Source organism: Hippocampus zosterae, chromosome 1 (assembly GCF_025434085.1).
Source record: "Hippocampus zosterae strain Florida chromosome 1, ASM2543408v3, whole genome shotgun sequence".
Lineage (NCBI taxonomy): Eukaryota > Metazoa > Chordata > Actinopteri > Syngnathiformes > Syngnathidae > Hippocampus > Hippocampus zosterae.
In genome coordinates this window covers 15,136,615-15,156,260 of record NC_067451.1, presented here as the reverse complement: position 1 = coordinate 15,156,260, position 19,646 = coordinate 15,136,615, and the positions used below count along the sequence as shown (strand labels likewise).

The 19,646-nt window shown below is 39.2% G+C and overlaps 2 protein-coding genes across 4 annotated transcripts in view; both read right to left on the bottom strand.

The window, feature by feature from the left end:
- The window catches only part of si:zfos-2326c3.2 (mitogen-activated protein kinase kinase kinase kinase 4), a 48,122-nt gene extending 37,942 nt beyond the window's left edge, over positions 1-10,180 (bottom strand). For both annotated transcript variants that reach the window (XM_052071385.1, XM_052071393.1), the window contains exons 1-2: positions 9,998-10,180; positions 8,920-8,985 (exon numbers count right to left, since the gene is read on the bottom strand). In XM_052071385.1, the coding sequence (XP_051927345.1) occupies positions 8,920-8,985; positions 9,998-10,054 (123 nt within the window). In that variant the 5' untranslated portion in view covers positions 10,055-10,180. The remainder of the gene's footprint in view (positions 1-8,919; positions 8,986-9,997) is intronic.
- Positions 10,181-17,461: 7,281 nt separating this feature from the next.
- The window catches only part of il1rapl2 (interleukin 1 receptor accessory protein-like 2), a 259,705-nt gene continuing 257,520 nt past the window's right edge, over positions 17,462-19,646 (bottom strand). Inside the window, exons 17-19 of one of the 2 annotated variants that reach the window (XM_052071453.1) lie at positions 19,138-19,377; positions 18,957-18,987; positions 17,462-17,792 (exon numbers count right to left, since the gene is read on the bottom strand). In XM_052071453.1, the coding sequence (XP_051927413.1) occupies positions 17,704-17,792; positions 18,957-18,987; positions 19,138-19,377 (360 nt within the window). In that variant the 3' untranslated portion in view covers positions 17,462-17,703. The remainder of the gene's footprint in view (positions 17,793-18,956; positions 18,988-19,137; positions 19,378-19,646) is intronic. The other variant, XM_052071461.1, reaches the window with a different exon arrangement.

The window sequence follows — 19,646 nt, the reverse complement described above, 5'->3', positions numbered from 1 at the left end:
CATGATGAGGCAAGTGACCCTTGACAGAAAATGAAATGCGAAACACAAATGTTCGTATTTTGCAGCATATTTCACACTTTGTTTGGGGTGTTATTGATCCGTGGGTACATCTTAGTTAATCTCTCTACAAGTTTAACTCAAACCAACGAAGAGGCGCACCGTTGGTGTCTGTAAGGTCATAATTTTCACTCAGACACACACGCGCACAGCGAGTGTCTTTCTCTCACAGCACAGACAAGTGACTTGCACGGAAGGGAAGTTCCTATCACAAACAAGAAAACGCCCTGCAAGTGTATGTGCATTTGCAAGCATGCGTTGAAAGAAAATGATGACTCGACAATGACTAAAAAGAAAAGGCACAATCTACCTTAAAGTGATACTGTATTCGATTGGCTTCAACTCATCCCATGTATTGCGTTTTTGTCTTCTTTTTTTCAAAATAGCATGCACATACAGGGAACACTGTTCTCAACTAATCAAAGTGAAAACAAGCAGCCTATGTGGCCAGAAATAAAACTTTGGTTACAGGATTTCTGCTAAGTCTCATTTTTCTCTGAAGACTGACTTTTATAAGAAGGCTCTTTATTCGATTTGTCCAATTGTTGGACCACGTAACTAGTACTGTTGAATACACGGCAGGGATTGTATGGGTCCATGTCTTGTGTGCAACCCCACCCCAAAAAACAAGGTCACTGAGGAACTAATGAGTGTGCTTGGTTCCCTTGAAAGATGCTGTATAAACCAATGTTGTTATTATTATTATTATTATGGTTATCATCATCATCATCATCATCATTATTACATGTGAGATATAACTGACCGGTCTGGAATGCCTTTCTGTTTCTAGAAATGAGTCATGAAGCTTTCCATGTATTATTGAAATTGTAGTATACATTGAAATTGAAAAATAAACTTGAATATTGTGGCCATTTTAGTCTGTATCTGTTGGAGTTGTGGAGATATTGACATGCCAAATGCACTTTGTTTGAGTGAATTTGATATTGTAGCTGAAAACTTCACTTCCTGGACAATGGCACCTCTACCACTCAACTTGGCAGGAAGCTTACCATCTTCAAGATGGATGTGCTAACCAGTCAACCACCGTGCCGCCAACATAATGCGACCGATGAACACAAACAGATGCACACATGCAGAGATTCCCCTTTTCACGAACATTAAATGAATAAGCCACCTTTTCCAAATATCACACATTCCTGTATGAAAATCAACGAGGTTTGATTCAAGAAATAAATAATTTGAAAATAATTGTTTTCTTTTTTACGTTTACATAATTATGTTTCTACAGAGCGGGTTCAATGGAAACAAGTTATTTACTCAAAAATATTAAAATAATATATATTTTCTTTAAGCCAGAATTGCAGATGTTACCTTAAAACCGCAATAGTTTTGCTCCAAGTTGTCATACCTGAAATCTTATGGTTAAACTTAACAACAATCAATGGGGCACCTTTTTTTTTTGTTTTGCTCTCTTGAGTCTTTGAAAATACCCACCGCTATATGTTGCATCTCAAGAACTATAAACTTTATGTGAACTGTTTTGTTAAGCGCTTTGTTACAGCTGCCGCTGTTGTGAAAGCGCTATATAAATCAGCATGTATTGTATTGTATAACAGATACAGCCATGTAAAAATGCACTTCAAGTTATAAAGTAAATTAAGAATTCTCTGTCATTATGTTAGATTAGAGGTCCACCATCTTGGAATTTTGCATTGCAAATACTGTTTTTGTGTTGGACTGGAAGAGTATACAGAAAAGAAAAATGGAATGCTGGTATTTGAATAATTCTTGCTAAAATTTCAATTATCTGCTCTACTTTATAAACTGAATAAACATTTATTTATGTTTGAATATGGTACAAACGCAAACTGTACTGTTGGTTAATTTTTCTCAAAATGTATCTTCTGGTTAGCTCTTACTTTCCATTGGAATTCTCTTTCAGAAAAATCTGAATGTCCATATTTTTAATCTTTTGTCAGCTAACTTTGGCCTCGTCCGTTAGCCTCCGCGCAGCTTCCACAGCAACACTTACCTCACCGGAGCCACTGGCAGAAGTGGCGTGTTGTCAATGTGACCCATGATTTTTTTTTCTTTAAATATCCGGAACACCACATGTTTCAACCGTAATGAGGTCGCCTTCAGAGATTCCCATAATTAAATATCGTCAATCCGGAACAGTTGGCAGCTCTGCATTCCACAAAAATGTGTGTGGTCCATACAGGCTTTTTACATCAGGCACAGTTTTTGTAGTAATGACAATGATAATGTTGCTTGGTTGTTCAAACTGTTGTATGAAAATCCCTTCTTGCTTCCAGACAAACACGTTAGTAATAGTGTGACTATTTTGCTTACCACAGTGGGTGTTTTGCCTTTCTTGTTTGCATGCGAAAATAATGTGTCTACCACATGTTGGATTTTTATAGTGCTTCTAAACTTTCCTTGTTTCATAAAGTTGAACTTGAGCACAATTACTTTTGAAGTTGACTACACGTAACATGTTGCACCCTGTAGAGTCTGCAAATTTGCAATATTGCATTTTATTTTGTGTGTGTGTCTGAAATCATGCAAAATACCTAATTATATCATCCGAATAGTTTCTCCTCAGAAATATCTAGACTGGAATTTATTGTTATGGCTAATTTGTCAAGACAATGCTCATGTTATTACTGTATAGTATGATGGCAAATACTATGAGAAAGCCACATGGGTAATGCATGTCGATAGTGCGATTGAATAGTACATATTTGATGACAGAATAATGCTTTATAGAAGCAAACGATTAGGATAGACGAACAACTATTCCCAATCACAATCACACCTAGGGACAATTTAGTGTTCAGTTCATCTCCGTGCTTGTTTTCTGAATGTGTGTGTGTGTGTGTTTGTGTTTACCTGGAGATAACCCACACAGGCATGGGGGGACAACATGCAAACTCCACATAGGAAGCCACGAAACAGGGTTCAAACCTATGATCCCTGAACTGTGAGGCAGATGTGTTGTCCAGTCTCCCAACATGTCGCTCTTACAATACATCAAATTCTAAACACAAGATTGCTACTCTTGATTTTTCAAGCATTGTTGATTATCATTATGTAAATTCAGCATGGCTGTATTAAAACCACAATATGGCCAATCAGTATTAAGGACATATGGGCAATGCGGAAATTATAGAATATGACGGTGACTCTGAATTACAATGTCAAATACAGTGACAGTGGTGGTACCTTCCATTGACATAAGTCTGCAGTGATGGAAGGTTCGTCAGTTTCTCAATGGTAATTAAAAAGACATTTAGAGATTTTAAAAATGGTCGGACACATGCCGTAAAACAGAATCTGGCACTAAAATCAAACTGAAGACTATAGTCTGTTGTGGTTATGTTATCAAATCATGTAGAATTTATCAACTAGATTACACTGCCTCATGAAAACATTGCTTTGAAAGCATTTTTGTACATGGGCATTGAAAAAAAAGTCAAATGAATGATACATTTTAAGTCAGACCTGTGTAAAATAAGTGTGGAAACACCCACAGCTTTTGTAATTGATTGGGTGGTGTTACATTGAACTAAGATGAAGCCATGAAGTGAAATACGACGACACCGAGCCAGTGGCATCTGGTACAAATAAAGCGTGACTACAGTACAACACAACTAGTCATCGCATTTAGTATGTGAGAAAATTCCAGCAGACTCTCAACGTAAGCATTGTCTTCTGAATTGGACGTGCCACAACAGTCTGTCACCTCAGGTGGAACAATGCTAACTTCTGGAGACGAGAGTGCTAACATTTTATAGAAGCAGAAACTTCCATTCATATGATGGGAAGGGGAAACCAAGTATTTCAGCTATCTTATTCTTAGGGCGAGGGTATCAAGATTTTTTTCTTCAAGTCACAGAATCCTGGGGCCATGATTCACATCCTGTTTTTACTGGTGAAGAAATCAATGAATTTGTGTCAATGTGTACTTTTCTACCCTTGAGTAAGAGAAATCTGTGAGTGTACACACAAATGCCTCTCATGGTTCTTTTGCCACATTCAGGAAATAAGGCAATAATTATGACTCACACGCGAGTTCTTTGTAAAAAGTCATTCAAATTCACATCACATTCTCGCATATTAGGGTTTATCAACCAAATCGTTCTGTAAACTCTCACTGTCAGTGTCAATTCATATCAACTGCAATGCAATAAAACGGAATCAAAATTTCTCTGCTCATACCAAATGAGCCAATTTTCAATGAGACCATTTCTAAGGTAACTGATGAAAAATGTAGTCTCCATGTTCTCATTAAGAGCTTAAACATCAGAATAATCACTGTAAAGTCAGTTAAAGAACAATGTATTTTAAAAAATGGTAAAATAAAATCATGTTACTTTGAAATAATTTACAGTATTGTGCAGATCCCAAAAGACCAAATCAAAAATTGTTACTCTATTGTACAACCAAACAAACAAGATTGCTGATTTAAATATTTGCAATATGTCAACATGCTCAATCATTTATTCCTACGTTGACTACGGCTCAGCTCTGGCTTTCATTCTCCTGTTGAATACGAATCGTCCTCCTTTCATGTTCACGATACTTGTCATAAGTGTCACTTATTTGCCGCGAAAGAGGCGATGATTAGTGAGCTTTATATGAGCAGCTGCTATTCAGCCTCATCACTAGCCAGCCAGCTGCAACCGAGAAATGTGACAAGTACTACAGTACAGAGGGGACGGTGTGATGACATTCGGGCTGAACGATTTCAGGAAAAATGTGAACTGCAATTTTCTGTCAGATATTGCGATTTTCTATTCGACAGTTTTTTTCATTGTTCGTTTTAATTGAAGCTTCGGGGCAAAATTCAACACGTATAGTAACATTTACAGATGTGGCAGAAAATTACATACAACTTGAAAAAGTATGACTCCATGGCCTGATCACAATACTCACACTTGACCCCTCTGCGGCCAGGACGACCCATTTTTCACTCAAAAACTCTCTCTATGTATTTTGCGATCCGGAAAATGAAACTAGCTTGCATTTTCAATTTGATGCATTTGTTTAGGAGAAATCCCACGATATAGCTTAATGATTAGCATTGTCTTAGTTCTTTCTTTCTTTCTCTGTGTTACATGCGAAGCTACTCCTCATCCATATTTTGTGATGACAATACTTGTATAAGCGTTGCTTGTTTACCGCCGCGGAGGCAAGATGTAATTATTCAGAGGAGCTCGTAGCTTGCACACATACAGTAAACGTGCCTTTGTGCTGCACAATTTAGCTTAGCACTGAGCATTCCCCCATTTTCGCAAGTTGCAGCGCAGAGCAGACTGGTGTACATGACCTGTCATGCATGACTAGCATGCAGCTTCTGTTTGGTGAGTTTTGCAGGAAAGCGGGGACCCATCGTTTATGTGTGAGATAGTTGACACAACAGATTCAGTTATCACGTTGTGTGGAATCGCAATTTTGGTCAAAAAACATGGAATCTTTCAGCCCCAGATGGCATCAACAAATATTATTATATCTAGTTGGCTCATCATCTTATGTCGGCCAATCACAAGATTCGCTACTTCCAGACTCACTTGCAAACTCAAAGTTGATACCGTACATGTTGTTTCGTAATCTGTGGCACATTTTCGACCTCCCGGTACGAGCGGAGCAAATGGTAACTGCCTAGAACAAAATACATCCAAACAGCAACACTTGGCATCTCTGTATATTTGTTGCCTCTATTTTGAAAAATTCTAGACTTAAATTGATTTGTGTATTATAGCCATGTAGGTTATGGAATTGAAAAAGTGATGTGATTTTCACTCCCAACATACAGCAGTGCGCTAAATTTGGCTGTGCCCGCAAACCACATAATGCATCAGTGCACAGATACTGCAAAAAGGAAGTGACCCAAACCCAGAATTTTTAAAATGTGCCGTGCATGCCAATGACGCTGGTGTCTGTCGGTCTTTGAGTATTTTTCTGTAAGAAGCTTACACATGTCTCTTAACCTGCAAACGGAAGTAGCTAAAATAAGTTTTTCTTGAAGTGACGTGGATATTGTGTAAACTGTTGTGTGTCCTTGCCGAGACAGCTGATGGATCTTGAGATGGTTTCTAAAATGAACAGAAATTTGGAAATTACCTCCAGTTTGGTTTTGAAGCCAAGAGGTCTCACGGCTTTTTTATGTGGTTTCATTCAGTGGTTTAAGTCATTCAAGGCTGAAAAAATCCAGAGACTCAAATCATTTGGTTTAAAAAAGCCAATCTCAGACTCAAAGCTGTGCAGTGTTTATTTTTCCACATGGACTAATGTTAGTGGAGACTCACACGCCACTCTGTGTAAAATTAGTTGCGGCATGCCTCTATTAACTCTGAACTCCTTTAAGGGTGTCAGTTTCATGCATTTAAACACACAATATAAGACTTCCTTGGCAATTTAGATGAACTGATTGCTTATGCGAAGACCACTATTCCTGACATTAGATATAGTTCAATGTTGATGTGGGTCGGGGAGCAGCTATGTTCTCGCAGGCGTAAACCGGAAAGAGATTTTTCATCTGGTGGATATATGTGAAATCTTCTATGCCTTTGATGGGTGGTACTTTGCCACCTTTCCACATAATGCAACGGCAATTCATATTTTGAATCGCTGCGAAAACAGTGGTCGAAATTCGCCCCTCGTGAAATATTATAGCAGAAACTCACACGTTGCAAGTGTGTATTGAGTAGCGCAGGCAGTTCAGTTGATCCCGAGCCCATTCTGCCCCACGACTGTTGTAATGGAAAAGCAAAGGGGGCGGTGTGGTTTGGTGCCAGGCCAAGCAGAGTGATGTGTGTTGCTGTTTGGAAAAAGCAGCATAATTGACAGGTACTCATTTGGAGTGTTATTGACCATTGTATCACAGCTTGTGTTCGCAAATATGCCTTCACCACACAACCAGCTCTGATTGTCTTTAAAGGTCAACTGAGACACTTAGATGAGCAGGCTTTGTTTTATGGTCAAACATTGCTACAATGGCACAGAATAAGTATAATTCAAATCGAATGGAATTGTTGTCACAAACAAATCGAAGATGGTGCATTGCTTCTTCAAATACTTTGTCAAAGCCATTTGTATCAACCAATCTTTCATCTTCTATCGGTCATCTCAGGATTCATTCACACCCTTCGAGACACCATCCCCACTTCTCCTTTAAGCCTGCGTACATGTCTATCTGCTGTACAGTCTGAGCAGAATCAACCTTGACACTTATCCATCATTTAAACATCATATCCAGTACAGCAGGGGTCCTCAAACGTTTTCCTGTGATGGCCACATAGCTTTTCCCTTCTCTGATGGGGGGCCTGTGTCAGTTTGTAACATCAACGATCGTAGGGGAGCTTAAAATTTTTTTTGTTTCCCAGAAAGCCACACATAGCCAAATTACCCTTTCCAGGTTCTTTACAGAAAAAAAGTCAGGAAACAAATAATAACACTATTAATGAAATGAATAATAACTAAATAACCCTCGGCGGCCCGGTAGTCCAGTGGTTAGCACATCGGCTTCACAGTGCAGAGGTACCGGGTTCGATTCCAGCTCCGGCCTCCCTGTGTGGAGTTTGCATGTTCTCCCCGGGCCTGCGTGGGTTTTCTCCGGGTGCTCCGGTTTCCTCCCACATTCCAAAAATATGCATGGCAGGCTGATTGAACGCTCTGAATTGTCCCTAGGTGTGAGTGTGAGCGTGGATGATTGTTTGTCCATGTGTGCCCTGCGATTGGCTGGCAACCGATTCAGGGTGTCCCCCGCCTGCTGCCCGGAGACAGCTGGGATAGGCTCCAGCACCCGCCGCGACCCTAGTGAGGATCAAGCGGTACGGAAGATGAATGAATGAATGAATGAATAAATAACCCTCTCTGAGTTCTTCACAGAAAAAACAGGAAATAAATAATAGCTAAACAACTCTCTCTCTTTATAGCCCTTTGAAATCCACAAAAAAAGATTTCTGCCATCTACGAGAACGCCACCTATCTTGTCGTGTTTATGACTGCTACCGTCTTGTTCACGTGTTCTAGTAATTGATCTGAGACACAACTAAAACACTGAAACATTCTATGGTGTGTAAATATGTGACCTTGATTTCAACCCTATTTGCGTCATGGGTCGTTTTGCCCCGAAAACCACCTTTGTACTTTTTTTTGGTACAGCTTCCATGGAAATGTGAATAAAAACAACATTTCGATTTTTCTGCAGTTGGGGACAATCTAGGAAAAGTCATAAAATTTCAAATTAAAAAATTATCATTTAGGGGGTTTTGGGGGCGTTTTTAACACAGTGACGGGTCATTGTGACCTGAGGACAACAGGAGGGTTAGAGAGCGGGGTCAAATGTGTTTGTAGTTTGGGGACCCCTGCAGTACAGTAACAAGCTGCCATCCGCTTTGTCACTGGTGTTCCGTTTAACACCCACGACTCTGGACTCACTAGTTAACTGGCCCTCTCTTCATTCCCATAAAAAAATAAAATGAAAATAATCCACCTTTATCTTGAAAGCACGGATTGGAAAAGACCCCACCACATCACCCCACCTCTGCTCACCATGCATACGATTATCGCCACTCTCCATTCAAGTAGTTTTATTGACCTCTCCCAAAGTCGAGTTAATGAACATTGGTTTACTGGATTTCTTTTTCAGTTAAGAATGTTGAACTCCTCATTGTCCACACTGTTATTCAAGGTTTCATGATGATCCTAGACACCTCAGGGAGTGTGAAATGTTATTGGATGTAAATGCTATGGTCAGTCACAGTGAAATTCTTTTTTAAAGCATATTGAAATACAAATGTTGTATAGTTGTTGGTTTTGTTGTAGATTAGCATTTACGTGACCTCTTGATTCACTCAGCATTGACACAACTCAACTAAATACCATGGAACTCACCTTGTACACTTGACCGTATGTTCCATTGCCTACCACCTCCACCAGCTCAAATATACCTGCGGGATCCTACAGAAAATAAGGCCAAAAGCACACATAAGTGGATTTCATCAATACAAGAAAAATTGAGGTATACTGTACACCATTGCTGCGGTTCATATTGCACAATTCAGTTGTTCCTGAGGGTGAGGAAGTGGAATTGCAAATCTGGATGACATTATCACTTTCATGCACTACACTTGGCCCCAGAGGTTTCTTCATTTCCAATCTGACATGGCTGTAGTTATTTAAACAGCTACATGTGTAACAATGCACAAGCATGACAACAATTTACAACGACTTAGTTAAGAGTTTAGTTTTTTTCCTCTTTGTGTAAACCAAAATTCCTCTCACAAGCTTGCGGAGTAAGTGTATGAAAATCATCCAGAGTATGAACTTTTCAAAGTTTCCCAAGAAAAATGCTGTCCAAAAAATTGTAGAGTCACGGGCTAGACCAGGGGTGGCCAATGTGGTGGTCTACTCTAAACATTACACACTGGTGATGGGACATTGTGATTTTCTAGGAATGCTGTAAAGGAGATCATTTGAAAATGTAAACACTGACAGATTGGAAAGAAAGTGTTGTGTATGATATGTTGTGTGAGAACTGTTGTGAAAAATCATTTTTAAAAATCTGTTTTCACAAAAACTAATGAACTAATTATTATTAATAACGTGCAAATAAAATATCAAAATGTGTTTATTTCAGAAGTGTGTATGAAACTGGTTACCAAGAAGTAGCTGTCAGTTTCAAAAAGGTTGTTAAAGCCTGCGCTCGACAATATAGTGACACTGCTAACAACCACAGCCACACAACCACCCCCCCCCCCAAAAAAAAAACAATGTTACGAGACATTTACGAAGTTGACTCTGAATATAAAGTCTTCTCAAACATTGCTCATAACATGATCATACACTGTGATACAAAAACAATGCTGGCGATGACAAACAGTGAAAACAAATTAAGGTTATGGTTAACATTTATACGGCACGCAACAGTTTGCAGAAACGCCTCATTAAAAGTGAAGTTGTGTTGTCTTACTCTCAGTGCAGCAAGGTCTATGCTGTCCAGACTTCGGGTGGTATTTTCGGTCGACATCGCTGCCACTAATGTTGACAAGGCGTTGATATCTGTGTTCAAGTCATGGACGCGGTCTAGTTGTCGCTTCGTCAAACTAACGGACTAGTCTCTTGGGTCCATTCTGAAGTTTGGCTAACAGTATCAAGCTGCCATATCAATCACGCCTTTTCCGGAGGTACCTTTCACAATAAAGTAAACGTAGGAAGTACAGTACATATAATTTACGAGGTAATTATGACATTCTCGAATCCTCTGTGTCATTTTTTCACTTAGTTTAGGAACGTAGATCTAAATCTTTCATTTCAAGAACGTTTTTTTCTTCAAATATCTCCCTCTTTCGTCCCTCACTGATCTTTTTTCCAGTTCCCTGTTTTTTTTAAATTTGCCTGCTTCGACTCACATTACTCAGACGTCTTCTAACTTGATCTGTTCGTCCAAAAACCAACAGTTCTGCTTCCTCCTTGTTATACAGCGCCAAGAAAAACAAAACCTCAGTCAACAGATCCCAACTGAAAGGAAAAATCTTGATATGCACCCCCCCCCCCACCCCGTCTAAATGAGATTGGTGTATCGATATACACATGATTAAAAAGTAAATAACTAAATAAAAAGCTCTGACACGATGATATTGCATAGTATGCAAAGAAAAATAAGGACGGAGTAGATCGGGGTCACGGACATGGTGCCCAAGGGCACCAGCTAGCCCCCAAGGACCACATGGGGAGCAGTGATTTCCTTGGAATGGAGTAGAAGTGTTCATTTGAAAACGGGAACACTGGCAGAGATTTTTAAAAATAAAATGTCGCTTACATATATTTTTCTGTTTCCTAACTTTCGTGAGAAATCTTTATACTATGAGAAATATCTTTATGTGTTTGAATATTATTCATTATAATAACATGCATGATTAATGTTAGTTTGATCAAATTTGTAAATCAGTAGCTAAGAGGTAACGCAGTTTCCAAAAGTTTGGTGACCACTGAATTAGAGTACTATAACACAGTTTTGAGTTAGTGGATAAATTTAATTGTATTTTATCAAATGTATTGATGCAATAAAATATTGACAGAAGAATTGATGCCAAAAAAGGTGTCATGACATAGGATTATGACCAAAAGATGCCAAGTGACTCTCTCGCACTGTTTTTGTGTGTGCGTGTGTGCGTGTGTGCGTGTGTATGTGTGTGTGTGTGTGTGTGTGTGTGTGTGTGTGTGTGTGTGTGTGTGTGTGTGTGCGCGCCACAGCGAAGAATGCTCTCTCTGTGGTCTCACACACAGTGGCCCTGTTCACACTAGGGTCAGCTGCCTACACACACATGCACGCACATACACGCATTTCTTACCACACGTCATTCTTTAAAACAATTAAAGAGCATTCCAGTGAGTGACTGTTTTCTGTTGCTCTTTCCAAGTTGCCATTACTTTGAATTAGTTTTCTTATTTACAGGGGAACATACGTTGTTGACCAAACAACAATGATGAACTGAACCTCAACATTTCCCAGCATTTTTTATACATTCATATGGCTGTGTGGTTTTGAACAACAGGAGTTTCAAGAAACAGTGATACTAGTCAATTTGTAATGAAATATTCAAATAAATAAATACATAAATTAAATAACAACAACAAGACACCCAAGGACACTTTACAATCAGGAACAAAAACAATAAAACACAATGCGGGTTGAGCAGCGGCAGCCAAACGCGCCAGCGTTCACTCAACCCGGAAGTCAGAAAGAAACCACAAGGGAGGGAATGGGGGAGAAAAAAAACCCACTCTCGAACTATCCTCATCTGAGGATAATTTGAGTCCAGGAAAAAAAAAAAAACTCCAGCACAAGCGTATGACAATTACAAGTCACAAGACATGAACAATGAAGGTGGTGATACAAGGGAGTGTATGCGCGTGTGATTGTCTGGTTGCGTGTGCGTCTCAGGCCGCAGCTGCTACGTCAAGGTCTTCTCATGGAGACAGTCTTGGCTTATCAGTCTATGGCCGAGAAGGAGGGAGTGATGGTACATAATAATAATAATGAATTATTCTTTACCCGAACACTGAAATCTATGAAAATGACCATCCCTGATAATGACTTTGAAGTAAGTCTCATGTATTTATAACGGACACTGTCTATTGGGCATGACTGACTTCAGCCACTTTTTTCCTTGATTATGGGGCAGAATTTATTGTTTTCCACAAATTCTGCCTGCCAAGAAAAATCCTGCAACTATAATGTGACATCAGTTGGATTTTCTGGAAATCATGTAATTCATATGTGCAGTAGGTTTGGAACGTTGCCACAGAAAGATACTGTGGAAGTACTGGAGTAAAAGCTCATCAGACAATAAAAAGGATTAATGTAATTCAAGACATTTGTTCCTTTTTTAATTGTATTAATTTATTCCCAGCAGTCCATTTTCTTCCTTCTTGCATTGTATTTCTCTTGGCTGCACTGCTCCCAGTATGTGTACAGTAATATGTGGATGTTTTTTTTTTTAATGTCCAACCTGATTTTAGCTTAAATTGGGTAAATCCCCAATGAAGGCCTAAGTACAAAATTCACAGCCAGTCACTGCTTAAAACATGTAGTGGAAACTGGTCATTTGTGACACACTTGAGGATGCTGCGGCAATGTTAATAAATTTGCGTTTAGAGAGTAACAAATTGGGAATATGCAGGTCATATATCTATTGTGGACCCGTACTGAGAAGTTCCCAAATGAATTTCACAAGCTGGCGCACTGTGAAATGAATGCTACATTTCAAAATCCTGATTACATCCTCAAATAATGAGTCAACCAGGACATGCCAAATGCCAACCTATGTGCCTCTGAGGGCTAATAATCAGTCTTCTAACACTCATAAATGACAAACTCACTCACGAATAGATGCACCAGCATAATCTAATGAGACTACAGTACATCAAACATTTAGCCTTTACACTGTCAAAGTGGTGCTTACTTATTATTCATAATTTTTCCCTTTCATGATTAATAGAGGGCAAGAATGTATCATTTAAAGCCAAGACAGTTGGATTCCAGCAAAAGATCATTCAACATATTTTTTGGATACTCACATTAGATTTTTTTTTTTTTAAATTTCAAAGTTACTGCAATGTTTTTATCATTCATTTTTTTCAGCTGATTGGATGAGATTGATCGCCGTTACACAATTCCAAATGTCTACAATAGTGCTTCTATAGTCATCCATTTTGAAAACCCAATTATTATGTTGTAATTGCTTCCTGGTCCAGTAAAAGGTTATTTCACAAAGGTGGCTTCATAGTAGCATCAAATGCTATCATGCAATTCTGCAACACTGTAAAACCACAACACAACACATCATGCTGAATCAAAACCTCACTAACATTTCAGAACCTAAAGTCCACACAAGTTTCTCCATGGCTGCTCAGAATTTCAAACTTCGGATTTTGTCACGTTCCGTATTTGACAGCAGGGTGCAGGCATTCTAGCTTGCCGCCTGCACACCTGCCACCCATTTGTTGTTGATTGCACCTGCTATATTTAGGCGCTCCGGCAGTCGACTCACTGCCGGAGTATTCCACGCCGTGCCATTGCTATCGCCTATTCATTCTCGCTTAGATACTACCTTAAATGACTATTGTCTATTATTGCGTTCCTTGATATTCCTCTCGTGAGTGATTATAGTATTTTGCTTAAGAACTTTCTCCTTGCCGACCGTTTTTTCGCAAGCGTTTTCTGTTGCCTCGTTATTATTTCCTGGTCCTCTTTTTGACCAGCGTTTTCATTTGTCTGTTTAAACGAGGATTTTTGTGTTAAAATAAATCTCATCCTCTGTGACAAAATTCCTTTCTGTGTCTGCTATTTCGGGGATCCGCGTATCTCCAGTTAGTTGCGCATGAAGCGATTATTCTGTCGCTTCGGGCACAACGTGACAGATTTGATTCCTAAAAAACGACAGTTTATTTAAAACTCAGCACTAGAGGGTATTGTTGAGTCAATATCACTAGAAATTGCCTTTGTTGTTCAGTCAGAATCATCATGAAAATTCTAACTGATTAATGAAACTCCTATTGTTAGCAACCCAACGTTTGCGCACATATTAATCCCTTCACATTTTCCCTTTCTTTTTATACCATTTCTTTCCAATTGAGTATACATTACATGACACCGGCATGTCCCACACTATACTATCAACAGTGTTAAGTGGTTAAGTGATATCACTACATCACAACATATGTTTTAAACATAGTTTTATTGATCCCAACAAGTTATTTGATAAGATTAGTCTTTTTATCATGCATATTCTTTTTTCCATACATATATTTAAGATTGTGGCCGTGAAACTGCTGCCCACCCGGTCTTGAAGATGTAACATCAACATCCCCTTTTGCCTGTCTGCAATGTCCACTCCCAGTGAAAAATAAATTGAGCTTGAAAAAAAAAGTTCAGAAATTAGAAATACCGTATGTTTGTTAGACAGTACAGAATTAGTTTTACAAACTAAATTATGTTAAGTGAGGTCCACCACTTACAGTAATATAAGATTACTACAAGATGCCTCTCCCCACTTATGTTGCTGTTTGTATGCACATTGTCTGTAATTTATTTATACAAGAAAAAATGAGTGTGCGATTGGCCAATAGTCATTCTTAACACCATAGCATCTACTTAATACAATGAATATAACGATCACTGGGATATTTCAACCTTTGGCGGGTGAAATTGGAAAGTTTCAAAGGCACCTTCTAGGTGATATTAACTACGGTGCTCATTTCCGTCAGATTATTAAAAAAACAATGACTCCAATCATAACTTATCCTTTGAAAAAAACTTGATGAAATATTTGTACCGGTAGTCATTGTCTTTCCCTATTGCACCTGTTTCACTTTTATGTGCTTAAATGTTCTGTGTCCATTCATGTCCTGCCGTGCAATGATCCCATGCTAATTTACATCCATGGAGGAAAAGCCATTTGATGCAAATTATATTTCCTGACAGGCTGTAATTGGAAAAAAAGGATTTGCAGAGTATGAACTTAAATAAGAGGAGACGATCATCCAGCTCCTGTACCTAGCACCCCTGCAGCCAGGAGCATGATTGTTGGGTCTTCCAAATGATGAATGAGAGAGGAAGGAGAAGACATCAAGGGGGGAGAAGATATGAAATCTGCAGTTGAAGGGGATGATGATGAGGGTCGAGCAGCGTGCAGAGAGCTGTAATAGGCATTAGAATAGCAGGAAGAATCATTGAAAAATATATAAAACAACTCATGAATTTTATTTTTCTTTAAATTATTCCAACCGCTATATTCAAAGAATATTCAACACAATTTCTGTAAATCAAAAGACAACCACTAGACTTTATATTGCAATTGGATATAACACCCATCCAAGTAAATTATCATTATTGTATCAAATCATCTGCAATATCCAGAATTCATTGGTTCCATTTCTGTAAAGACAATGACAGGACTTTTGCATAAATTCAAAACAGGTTCTGTGCTTAAATATCATGGTAAGAATAATAATCTGTTTTATTTCTTAAAGCTCACAAAGAACAATGCTGTTGACACTCCCTGTTGACTTTTACTGGTCCATCATGAAAGATAAACAAAATGACATGGAACAGAAACAATCGGGAAGAAATCACTCCTGTATAGATCTATGTGGACATTATTGAAGCTGTACAGAGATTATTGGAACAAAACAACACTTAAAACTAAGCCAGGTAAACCACTCACCTAAGTTAAAGAAGGATTAAAGTGTCAAAAAAGCCAAACAAAACAAATTAAATTGCAATATTTAGGAGAACCACTCCTTTATTTCTGTCCCCCCCCCGATCCATCCCCCCATGTCAAAAGACGCTGCGACAAATGATTGTGCCATTTAGTCGACCTATTGTTTTTTTTTCCTTCTTTTTTTTTTCTCTTATAAATCCAAATATGTGAGCATGCACATAAAAAAGCCATTGCCTTGACACCTGCCGATTCAGGGTAAAGGTTTTCCAGTTCATCTTTTCACCAGTTCAACCAGCTGAACACTGAAGTGGCTTCTCTTTTCTATTGCAATCCTCTTTCCTCAACAAATAAACAATCTGGACAGAGTTTCATCCACGTGCACCACCTTATACACCCATTTTCTATACCACTAATTCTCACTGGAGTCATGGGTGTGCTGAAGCGTGTTCCAGTTGACCTCAGGCAGAAGGTCGGGGGCAACCAGGACTGGGCACCATTTAATCACAGGGCAGGGACAATTTAGAGTCTTCAATTTAAGCCAACCTGTATGTTTGTGGTGTGTGGGAGGAAACAAGTGTACCTAAAGAAACCCCATGTAGGCACAGGTGTGGGCGTACATGCTCGCCAGTCGGTCACTGTGCCACTGTAAACATCATTTCACTCTTAATTTCCTATTTTGTTCTTCTTTGATTGAGACTGATTGAATCATTCATTCATTCATTCATCTTCCGTACCGCTTGATCCTCACTAGGGTCGCGGGGGGTGCTGGAGCCTATCCCAGCTGTCTCCGGGCAGTAGGCGGGGGACACCCTGAATCGGTTGCCAGCCAATCGCAGGGCACACAGAGACGAACAACCAACCACGGTCACACTCACACCTAGGGACAATTTAGAGTGTTCAATCAGCCTGCCATGCATATTTTTGGAATGTGGGAGGAAACCGGAGCACCCGGAGAAAACCCACGCAGGCCCGGGGAGAACATGCAAACTCCACACAGGGAGGCCGGAGCTGGTATCGAACCCGGTACCTCTGCACTGTGAATCAATCAATCAATAAACCAATCAATCAAATGTAATCAATGGATGTCTTCTATAGAAGTATGCCATGAGAATCTGATAGCTAATAAAGCACATATACTGTATGTACTGATAAGAATGCACTGGTGTCCCAAGTTTATTGGTTGTGATCATTCATTTTATGACCTGACCATGCGGGACATGAATTTTCTAACAACCAAATATTCCAATTAGGTTCCAAGTATTAGGTCTATACACTGGGGGAGGGGGGTGGGGGAGTCAAAATGTGAGAATGGGCTTAAATATACAGTCGGTATTATAATTTAGTAGTATCTTAACTGATGTACTTCATGATCTACGTTGAAACAGTGGAAATCTGCGGTTGTATGGCGATTTTAACAGTTACTCGTTAAAATAACAGTATTAGTGCTTGTGACTTTACTCTTGTAATTTTATTTATTTTTCTCTTCTCAATGTGGTACTAACACAAACCCATGGCTGGTGGATCACTAAAGAGTGTCTTAATACCCGGTATCTTTCTCATTCCCCATCAAGACATTAACACATCCTAGATGTCCATGCGTATTCCTCAAATTTTCTGTGGCATGTCTACTTGTATTGCAAGCAAATGTGTCCTTTTAAATCATACTCCCCACTTGATATCAGTCTGTAACTCAGTGGTAGGGTCAGAACAAATATACAATCAGTTTAATCAATCAGTTTAGGTTGGTCGAGAAGCAGTCCAGATCTCGTCCGGTCCACACGTTTTAGAATAAGTGAGCAGTTTTTGTTCACGGAATGGATTGAAGAAACCCCAACCCGTGTCTGCAGAAGGTCCAAGAAACATTTGTCCCAAGTCAATGAGAATTTCTTTGTAAACCAGTAGTCTTTAATCCAGAATCAGCACAGTTCCTGTCCAAAGTTTCTACCAGATATCAGAGCTTAGTTCTCTGCTGGTGAGTGGGACAAAGGTGCTGTTCAGGGGAAGATTGGGCTTCTTTCCAAGTGTGCTGCTCTGTGATATCTGGGGGACACACAACATAACACACCAATAAGAAATTATCACCTTCAAAATCCAATGTTATGATGATTATTATTTATATTATTGATTAAATGAATTTCAAATTAAAATTTTCACAAAATGCCCCCATTAAGGTGGAGTACATCAAATTTCAGGGGCTCAAAATTATTTGGATACAGTGACAGTCAAGTGATTAATGTAAATCGAACTAAATTTACTTGAAAATTGTTTCCGGTTTCCGCCCTGGAAATAATTTTGCCAGGCTTTCATTCCAGCCACCTCGTTTGTGTTACTTTTTTTCTCGTCTCCGGTTGGTGAGTGAGTTCGATTTGGCCACCTACCCGTCAATTAGGAAAAAAATCAAACTACCTGGTACTGCTTTACATTCAAACACTGAGTTGTTACTGTCAATGGAAGAAAGCTAAATTTTGCTAGGTAAAGGGAAAAAAACCCTCACAACATTAACAGAATTATAACAAGAACAAATTCTGCAGTCAAGACATGCCTTCGTGAATGTACTGTAAATACAGTATTTAAATCAAGATACAAACCACCGGTAACAAAACATGGAAAACAGATGAAACGAGGAAAGCTTCCATTATTCTGAAATAATCATCTTTGGGCTGATGAAACATGAATACGGTTTCAAAGGAAGAGAATTATATTGAGAAGTACATGAACACGACTGATCCATAGCAGACCGTAACATGCATTTTACTTACTGAAGACAAAACTGAAGTACCACAAACAAGTAGAATGTAATGGTGGCTCCAGTGAAAGCCTGGAAAAAGCATCTGAAGGGAGGTTTAAATTGAATGAGGGGCTCTCTACTTTTGGCGGTCACTGACAGCAAATTATTTTCTTTTTTCAGAATTCAACAACCTTTTCAAACCTTACTTTGAAGCCCCTGAAAATATGTTTGTGAAACCTTAACGCTGCATGTCTACATTTCTATCACATTGATTGTCTTGCTTGGAATCAATTTCGCTGGTGCATAAAGGCAAAATAATGAATTCTCATTGCCCTCTTCCAAATGCATTTGGACCATACTCCATGTGGATAGTAACATCATGGCATTAAGATATCCACACACCAGTAAATCAGAAATACAGAAAACTATAAGGGTGTATGACATTTCCTTTCTACATTTCTTTTATCCAAACAGACCTCTTCTTCCCCAGTCAACTGCCCTGAACCCCTAGGGAGAAAAGAGGGGTTTTAGTTGAAATAGGTTTCAAATCTGGGGACATGCACAAAACAGAAGAGTTAAGGGTTAAGAAATAGGAAAAGACTGCTACGAGGTAACAACCAACTGACAGACATCAATGGAAGCGCCTTTTTTTCCCACCTGTCCATTCAGAATTGTCATGGGGATGTTACAGTAGACATGGCGTCCCCCAGGGCCCAGAGTGGAGAACTGCATGGTGGATGGAGGTGGGAGAGGGGGCGACAGGGCAGGTGGCTGTGGGGGAAGATGAAACTCGTAGCTACGGCAAAAATGCCTCATTTGGGCTGCGGTAGCCATGTGACCCCCTCCAAGAGGCAAGGTCATCTGGTTGTAGTCCGGGATCTCTGTTGCCAAGGGAACCTACAGAGGAAAAATCAGAACATACCTTTAACTTGTGTCATGCAGTGTGACTAAAAATGCCAATTAAATGGACGTAATGACAAGATGTATTTTTTGGGGGGCCTTGCATTCAAGGTAAAAAAAGTAACTTTTAACCCAAATATACTGTATGGAAAGTGGAGAAATACTCAGAGGTGATTGTACAGAACCAAGAGGAGGCATTTATCAGTTAAAGAAACCACAAAAACATGCCTCGAAATCAATTATCAAAGATGACAGTCTATATTTGT